At 42.8% G+C, this 9,251-nt stretch overlaps 1 protein-coding gene and 1 long non-coding RNA gene across 2 annotated transcripts in view; one reads left to right on the forward strand and one right to left on the reverse strand.

Moving 5' to 3' along the window:
• The window catches only part of PTAR1 (protein prenyltransferase alpha subunit repeat containing 1), a 34,620-nt gene extending 32,957 nt beyond the window's left edge, over positions 1 to 1,663 (forward strand). Inside the window, exon 7 of the mRNA XM_082241634.1 lies at positions 1,091 to 1,663. Coding sequence (XP_082097760.1) covers positions 1,091 to 1,439 — 349 coding nt within the window. The 3' untranslated portion in view covers positions 1,440 to 1,663. The remainder of the gene's footprint in view (positions 1 to 1,090) is intronic.
• Positions 1,664 to 4,282: 2,619 nt separating this feature from the next.
• Positions 4,283 to 9,251, reverse strand: part of LOC309514638 — a 31,814-nt gene continuing 26,845 nt past the window's right edge. The window contains exons 3-4 of the long non-coding RNA XR_014212100.1: positions 5,266 to 5,301; positions 4,283 to 4,704 (exon numbers count right to left, since the gene is read on the reverse strand). This is a non-coding gene — a long non-coding RNA (uncharacterized lncRNA). The remainder of the gene's footprint in view (positions 4,705 to 5,265; positions 5,302 to 9,251) is intronic.

Here is a 9,251-nt window from a genome sequence, read left to right on the forward strand (position 1 = left end):
AAAAGAGTTAGTTTAACCTTTGGTTTGCAAGTAAAACTGAATTACTGTGTCTTGAAATGATGCAATGTCTAAAAAGTATCTCACCCACATGAAAAGTCTGGAAAGCTCTGATCTAAAAGCTATTATATCTAAAAGCTATTAAGGAAGGAGGAAGGCTCAAATATTTGATTCAGTTGGTTCATAAGGCCAGGAAATGTTCCAAGAAAGACTCAGAAGTTTTGACAGCACATTTATTACTGAGTCAATGGACAGTAAGAAATCCCCAGAGACTCACAAAAGCGTCTACGGAACCTTTCTTCCATATCTCTAAAGAGCACTGTCCTGTTATGTGTACCATTTTAAAAAAATCCTTTTGCTGATATCTTCTTTTGAGACCCATACTGTTTATGGTTATTGTTTTTCTCATAAAATTAATAAGAAGTTAATTTTTTTAAAGAAAAAAGGGAAGGAGGAAGGAAGGACTAGGGAGGAAATTCCACAGCTTTCATGCTCCTGAAGAAACGACACTGGTTCACGTTACCACCCACCATACTTTAGTGTTTCTGTGCTCTCTTACTTCCATCACGGTGTCCCGTTGCGCCAGTTTAGTCCTGCTGGCCACATGACACGGAAAGCTGTCTCCCTTGGCCTGAAGCGAGATGAGCGCCGCACCCCATAGTCGCCTTTGACTGGACTTAACCATCCAGGGGTCCTTTACCTTTCCTTTACCTCCAGACGTATCTTTTTGAGTTCTTGCATTCTGGTGTTAGCACCAACCCCCCCCCCAACCCCCACCAATAAAAGGTTGTTATCCGGCAGCAAAGTAGGACTTGAGTTTTGATGTCCATTACATCAGTGATATTAATTAGAATTCTCTTGTCCATTTAGCAAGATGGAGATCTGGTATGAATCTGTATCACAGACTCCGCACATTGCCAACAAGACATCAGATACAGAGAATGAGGAATTTCAAATTTAGAAGTCAACCTTTTTTATAAAAAAAAATGCTTAACACGTTGTGAAGAAGTTTATGGGGAAGAGGGCAGAAATGTTACTTTTGATTAACAGAAGTGCTAGACATTTGATTTACTCTTATTTCTTCTCTTTGAAGACGGCGTGTGTTCTATCTTCAGCACCACTTAAAAAACAAACTTCCACTTCCAAGTGTGTGGTCAGCAGCTGCAGACAAGAGTGATGGCCTGCTGAACAACTCACACCCTGGTGCTGCATTTGGTCATGTGAGCCAAGCTATGGAGGTGGACGGCCTGCTGGAATCCAGCAGACAAGGCTACACTCAAGAAACCAAGCGCCTGAAACGTGCTCCTGTGCAGGACTCGCCTATCAGTCTCGAAGCAGAATACAGGTTCATCGATCAAGTTTTATCAACATGTAGGGATGTAGAGCAGGCAAGGTTTGCTGGGGCATACAGAAAATGGCTGGTTTCCTTTCTAGGTCAGTGAAGAAGGAGATTTTAAAATAATAATAATAATAATAATAAATATGCAGGGTCCTTTGTTTAGTGCAATATTCTCTTTTCAAACATTGGTGCTTGTAGTGGCGCCTGGAACTTTTCATCCTTTGTTTTTGTTGTCTGTGCTAAACATCCTTTCCAGATGATGGCTTTTACTTATATATATTTTTAAACACCCTTGTGCTGACCAATAAAAGTTTTTTTCTGAGTTTATGTTACATGTAGGGTGACTCCATATCACAAACTCATTAATTAGAGTATTTTAAAAATCAGCTTTAATTAAGATGAATATAAGTTAGGTAGCCAATACCATTGGAAAATTTATTCACTTTTCAATCTCTCTTCCATAACAAATGCACCTGATCAAAAACATTGCCTACAATGGAAAATAATCCACAATATCAGTGCAGACAGTGTTTGGGACTGTTTGTTTTAAGTACAGATGTTTTAAGTGGTTTATGTGTAAACCATAGTTAAAAATTAATTATGGTTTATTGCAAATGAGCAATGTATTGGTCTGCTTCATTTGTCTCCCACTCCTGACTTCACTGTGATGGAGAAACAGACCAGAGACCAGCTTCATGGTTCCTGCACACCAAGGCTCGCAGTTTGTTTCTCTCCAAAGCAACCAGCTTGTTTGTTTCAGGGAGTGATCAAAGCTGGGCCTTCCTAGCAGATGCCCCGGCACCTGATACTCCTCATTAAACCATCATTAGTTTCATGTGTGAACTGGCCATGGAATCCTTGCATTTCTTTCAGTGCTCTGCTGTGCTTCTGTAAATGTTCCAGACACAGTTAGTTTCTTTCTGAATTACTCTGACCTTACTTAGATTTTCATTGCAGTGCCAGTTAATATGTTGCAGGAAAGTTGTGAAAATTAGTGAGAGAAAATTGTTTCAGTCTTACACACACTAGCTGTGTGGTTATTAAAGTCCTTCATTGTATGTTATATTTTTATTTATTTTTCATTTGACTCAAGCCAGTGTTAATTATGTATATTTATGAATGTATTATGAACACTACAGAATTCTGGAAAGCGTCAAAACACATGCCATGGGTAACTCAGTACAGATTCTTAACCTGAAATTATCTTAGTATAAGGTGGCTGCTGGCCTTTTTGCATTTGTGTTTGAAGAACAAGGGGGGGGAAACAAGTCTTTTCCTATTGATGTTGCTGATTCTTCTCAGTGAGAAAGACACTTTGTTGTCTTCAGCCTCCTCCTCGTGTCTTTTTGTTATTTATAAATCCATCTTTATGTAAAGAAGCAATTAATTTCCTTGCAATCAAGCTTTTATTCCTTATTGCTTTGCTAACAGTAGAGTGAAGTATGATTGTTTTGTTCCGGTATTTATTTAGTGCTGGCCTACATTTGAGATTCCTCAGCCATTATGGCAATACCCTACTAAATGCAGCCCACTTAGCACACAGGCTCCAGTAGGAAGCTCCTTCTGTACCCCAAAACAAACATAAACTCTTGCCCATGACCTCAGTCACAGGGGCAGCTTCAGGCACTCAGTGAGAATTGGGACACGCTGGTCAGTAGGGAAACGGATGCTTTGCTTGAAGTTCCCTGCACGGAAGGAGCCCTGCATTGAGCACTCTGGGCAGTGCTCTGGAGTCTGTGAGTCTGTCAGCTCTCCCTCTCTTAAGGCCACCAAGCAAATGCTGCTGGTCTGGAAATAATAGTTCGCTCAGATTTCTCGACCCAGATAGCGGTGAAGCATTTCCATTCATAGTCATTCTGCCTGTTTTCTTTGCACAAAGATAAGTGTGCTTGCAGTTTATCTAAGTCAGAAAGTACTATGCCCTGAGAAATCTGGACAGCATTCTGAGACTGATTACATTGTCTTAAGTGGTGTAGCGCAATGGTTAGTTTATATCCCGTGCAAGTATTGCCAAAGGAAAAGCAGTAATGCAAAGAGGTTTCTGCCTCTCGTAAAGTCTGAGGTTGATTGGAGGATAAGGAAATGCAAAAAGGCCACCAGGGCATAGGTCCCTCTTCGTCTAGATCTGCCCCCATCTAGTCTTTTCTCAGCAGAGGCATGACTTGCATGTACTCAGCCAACCTAGGACTTGCCATGAACAAGCACACACACACAGTGAGGAAATGGAGGCTGCTTGGCTCCCCCTGCTGCTGCCACACTACTTGGAACTAAGACATAGTTTGGCTCAGCAGAACGATGCTGTTGGTCTGTATTACTGGGGGGGGGGGGTGGCATTCAAAAAAGCCATGAAATGCAATGAAGGCTTGTTCTTGGTTTACTATCTGCAGCTTGTTTGGGGAGTCAGCAGCCAGTTGGAGACCACCTGTAGGAACTATATTGACAGTGCTGATCCCTTAGGTAATTCAGTTTTATTTTCATGAAAACTTCATCATTTAAAATGAAATCCACTAAGCTCTGGGAACATGGATTGAAATCCACTAAGCTCTGGGAGCTGGGCATGTTTAGCCTGGAGAAGAGGAGGTTAAGGGGTGATATGATAGCCATGTTCAAATATATAAAAGGATGTCACATAGAGCAGGGAGAAAGGTTGTTTTCTGCTGCTCCAGAGAAGCGGACACGGAGCAATGGATCCAAAGTACAAGAAAGAAGATTCCACCTAAACATTAGGAAGAACTTCCTGACAGTAAGAGCTGTTTGACAGTGGAATTTGCTGCCAAGGAGTGTGGTGGATTCTCCTACTTTGGAGGTCTTTAAGCAGAGGCTTGACAACCATATGTCAGGAGTGCTCTGATGGTGTTTCCTGCTTGGCAGGGGGTTGGACTCGATGGCCCTTGTGGTCTCTCCCAACTCTATGATTCTATGATTCTATTCTATGATTCTATGCACTTTCCATTCATTACAATGGGATCATGCATGCTTCATTAAAATACCGTACTTTACCATGTATTAGACGAGGGTTTTTTACTCCAAAATAAAGTAAAAAATGGGGGGAGGGTCTTATACATGGGTAGTGCAGAGGGGGGACAGGCAATTGGTTGCATCCGCGAGCAGGATCTAGTGATTGGTGAATGGTGTCTGCTGCAAGGGCTGCTTTGGATTGGCTGCTGCTTTGTCAATTTGGCTTGTGTTGCTTGCGATTGTTAGCGTTTGCCAGTTGGGTGAGTGATATTTGGTTCGGCATCCTCCCTCCCACACAAATAGTTCATTTTCTTAAATTTGAGCTCCCCAAAATACGTGGGGGCGTCTTATAGACAGAACAGTACGGTAAATCAAGGCTGTGCAACAGCATCACATAATGGATTTACTCCCTTTCCCTCTTGGTTTTGACATTGCTTAGGTGTATCATATAAATGTACAAGGGAGAAAAGTGGATTTCTCAAATGGGGGTGCAATAAAAAAAGGTTCGTGATGGACAGATAATTCCTTCTTTGCTTGAGCTGCACTGATTGTATGAAAGCTTTGAAAGGTAATAGTGAGACGTGACTTGAAATCCATTTTTGCTTTCTGTTGTTCTAAACTGAAGTCCCAACCAGATTCCCTGAAGCTATGTATAATGATAACTCTATTAAATTTGGCAGCCCTTCCATTATCTTAGACATAAGGTCAAACTCTGCCCTCAAATATGCATTTGTCCCTCCCAGTGATGGTAGTAGGAATTGTATGTGCAGAAACCTGCATGCCTGCAATGAAACAGTGAAGTATCTTTGGGTTTAAATCTTGCAAAATAAAAGGGAGGTTCTTAAGAGTTTTTAAAGGATATGAATTGAATCAGAATGGTTGGGGAACAGTATTTTTTTAAAAGATTCATTGAAATATTCTAATGTCTGTTTAACAATTCCAGTGGAAACTGGAAGAAAAATTAAACCTACCTTTTTTATAGCTGAGCTCTGGCAGTGTTTGGGGACCTAAAGGAAAGAGAAGTAACAATTTAGATAAGTGAGTATGGTTCATAGCAGCAGCAACAAAAAGAAGTAATTTCTCCTTTAAAATAAAAAGAGTTGTTTGGAAACACAAGCAAATCACAGCAATCATAATAATAATCATAATACAGTGGTACCTTTGGATACGCACACCTCTGCTTGCGTATCCTTCAGGTTACGCACTCGGCAAACCTGGAAGTATTTTTCCGGGGCTCGCCGCATGTGCAGAAACGCACTGCGCATGTGTGCAAAAGCAGCACCTCCAATTGCAAATTCATAGAATCATAGAATCATAGAATCATAGAGTTGGAAGAGACCACAAGGGCCATCGAGTCCAACCCCCTGCCAAGCAGGAAACACCATCAGAGCACTCCTGACATATGGTTGTCAAGCCTCTGCTTAAAGACCTCCAAAGTAGGAGACTCCACCACACTCCTTGGCAGCAAATTCCACTGTCGAACAGCTCTTACTGTCAGGAAGTTCTTCCTAATGTTTAGGTGGAATCTTCTTTCTTGTAGTTTGGATCCATTGCTCCGTGTCCGCTTCTCTGGAGCAGTAGAAAACAACCTTTCTCCCTCCTCTATGTGACATCCTTTTATATATTTGAACATGGCTATCATATCACCCCTTAACCTCCTCTTCTCCAGGCTAAACATGCCCAGCTCCCTTAGCCGTTCCTCATAAGGCATCGTTTCCAGGCCTTTGACCATTTTGGTTGCCCTCTTCTGGACACGTTCCAGTTTGTCAGTGTCCTTCTTGAATTGTGGTGCCCAGAACTGGACACAGTACTCCAGGTGTGGTCTGACCAGAGCAGAATACAGTGGCACTATTACTTCCCTTGATCTAGATGCTATACTCCTATTGATGCAGCCCAGAATTGCATTGGCTTTTTTAGCTGCCGTGTCACACTGTTGGCTCATGTCAAGTTTGTGGTCAACCAAGACTCCTAGATCCTTTTCACATGTACTGCTCTCAAGCCAGGTGTCCCCCATCTTGTATTTGTGCCTCTCATTTTTTTTGCCCAAGTGCAATACTTTACATTTCTCCCTGTTAAAATTCATCTTGTTTGTTTTTGCCCAGTTCTCTAATCTGTCAAGGTCGTTTTGAAGTGTGATCCTGTCCTCTGGGGTGTTAGCCACCCCTCCCAGTTTGGTGTCATCTGCAAATTTGATCAGGATGCCCTTGAGTCCATCATCCAAGTCGTTGATAAAGATGTTGAATAAGACCGGGCCCAAGACAGAACCCTGTGGCACCCCACTAGTCACTCTTCTCCAGGATGAAGAGGAACCATTGATGAGCACCCTTTGGGTTCGGTCAGTCAGCCAGTTACAAATCCACTGAGTGGTAGCATAGTCAAGACCGCATTTTACCAGCTTCTTTACAAGAATATCATGGGGCACCTTGTCAAATGCTTTGCTGAAATCAAGGTAGGCTACATCCACTGCGTTCCCTTCATCTACCAGGCTTGTAATTCTGTCAAAAAACGAGATCAGGTTAGTCTGACATGACTTATTTTTCAGAAATCCATGCTGACTATTGGTGATCACAGCATTCCTTTCTAGGTGCTCATAGACTGTTTGCTTAATGATCTGCTCCAGAATCTTCCCTGCTATTGATGTCAGACTGACTGGGCGGTAATTATTTGGGTCCTCTCTTTTCCCCTTTTTGAAAATAGGAACAACATTTGCCCTCCTCCAGTCTGCCGGGACTTCGCCTGTTCTCCAGGAATTCTCAAAGATGACTGCCAGTGGTTCTGAGATCACATCTGCCAGTTCTTTTAATACTCTTGGATGCAGTTCATCTGGCCCTGGAGACTTGAATACATCTAATCTAGCCAAATATTCTTGTACTATCTCCTTAGTTATTCTGGGCTGTGTTTCCTTTGCTGAATCATTTGCTTCAAATTCTTCAGGTCGGGCATTGTCTTCTTTATCGGAGAAGACTGAGGCAAAGAAGGCATTGAGGAGTTCAGCCCTTTCTGTGTCCCCTGTTTGCATTTCACCATCTTCTCCTCTGAGTGACCCCACTGTTTCTTTGTTCTTCCTTTTGCTACGAACATACCCATAAAAGCCTTTTTTGTTGCTTTTAACCTCTCTAGCAAGCCTGAGTTCATTCTGTGCTTTAGCTTTTCTGACTTTGTGTCTACATGTGCTGGCTATTTGTTTGAATTCCTCTTTGGTGGTTTCCCCCCTTTTCCATTTTTTGTACACATCCTTCTTTAATCTTAATTCAGTTAAAAGTTCTTTAGATAGCCACCCTGGCTTCTTTAGGCACCTTCCATGTTTCCGTCTCATTGGTATTGCCTGACGTTGTGCTTTTACTATCTCCGTCTTAACAAACTCCCAGCCATCATGAACTCCCTTTCCTTTTAGTATTGCTGTCCATGGGATCTCACCCAGCACTTCCCTAAGTTTTATGAAGTCGGCTTTCTTAAAGTCAAGAAATTGAGTCCTAGTATGCTTGGCTGCTACTGTCCGCTGTATAGTAAACTTCAGAAGAGCATGATCACTCGCGCCTAATGATCCTTCCACATCTACCCCACTAACCAGGTCATCAACATTGGTTAGGACCAGGTCTAAAATGGCTGTTCCTCTTGTTGCTTCTCCCACTTTCTGGACAATGAAGTTGTCTGCAAGGCCAGTGAGGAATCTGTTTGACCTTATGCTCTTGGCTGAGTTTGACGTCCAACAAATATCCGGGTAATTGAAGTCCCCCATTACTACTATCTCCCTTCCTTTTGCATGCTTGGCCATCTGTTCCAGGAAGGCATCATCTATGTCCTCCGTTTGGCTTGGGGATCTATAGTAAACTCCCACAATGAGGTCTCTGTTATTCTTCTCTCCCTTAATTTTGACCCAAATGCTCTCACTTTGGCTTTGAGGTTCTAAATCTTGGATCTCTTCACAGGTATACACATCCCTGACATATAACGCCACTCCTCCTCCTTTCTTGTCTGGTCTGTTTCTCTGAAATAGATTGTATCCCTCCATTATTACATTCCAATCGTGGGACTTATCCCACCAGGTTTCAGTGATGCCTATTATGTCATATTTAGTTTGCTGTACCAAGAGCTCAAGCTCATCTTGTTTATTTCCCATGCTTTGCGCATTAGTGTACAGACATTGAAGTCCATTAATCATTCCCCCGTGTCTCTTATTTAAGGATTTTTTCCTCCCTCCACTAGGTCCGCGTGCTGTTTGCTCCATTTGGTCTATGACATTTGGATGATCATCTTCATTAATTGATAGACTCCTACCTTCAGGAGCACTGTCTCCCTCCCCCACATTAGTCAGTTTAAATTCCTCGGGGATCTGACCGGAGCTCCGGAACGGATCTTGTGTGCAGCTGGAGATACTACTGTAACAACAACAATGTTTTCATTTAGTCGTGTCCGCCTCTTCATGACCCCCTGGACCAGAGCACGCCAGGCACCCCTGTCCTCCACCGCCTTCCACAGTTTGGTCAAACTCATGTTAGCAGCTTTGAGAACACTGTCCAGCCATCTCGTCCTCTGTCGTCCCCTTCTCCTTGTGCCCTCCATCTTTCCCAACATCAGGGTCTTTTCCAGGGAATCTTCTCTTCTCATGAGGTGGCCAATGTACAGGAGCCTCAGCTTCAGGCTCTGTCCTTCCAGTGAGCACTCAGGGCTGATTTCCTTCAGAATGGAGAGGTTTGATCATCTTGCAGTCCATGGGACTCTGAAGAGTCTCCTCCAGCACCAGAATTCAAAAGCATCAATTCTTCGGCGATCAGCCTTCTTTATGGTCCAGCTCTCACTGCAGTGATCATGGAGCCCAAGAAAGTAAAATCTTTCACTGCCTCCACTTCTTCCCCTTCTATTTGCCAGGAGGTGATGGGCCCAGTGGCCATGATCTTCGGTTTTTTTGATGTTGAGCTTCAAACCATATTTTGCGCTCTCCTCTTTCACCCTCATT

This window comes from Podarcis vaucheri (genome assembly GCF_965113315.1).
Source record: "Podarcis vaucheri genome assembly, chromosome: 11".
Taxonomy (NCBI): Eukaryota; Metazoa; Chordata; class Lepidosauria; order Squamata; family Lacertidae; genus Podarcis; species Podarcis vaucheri.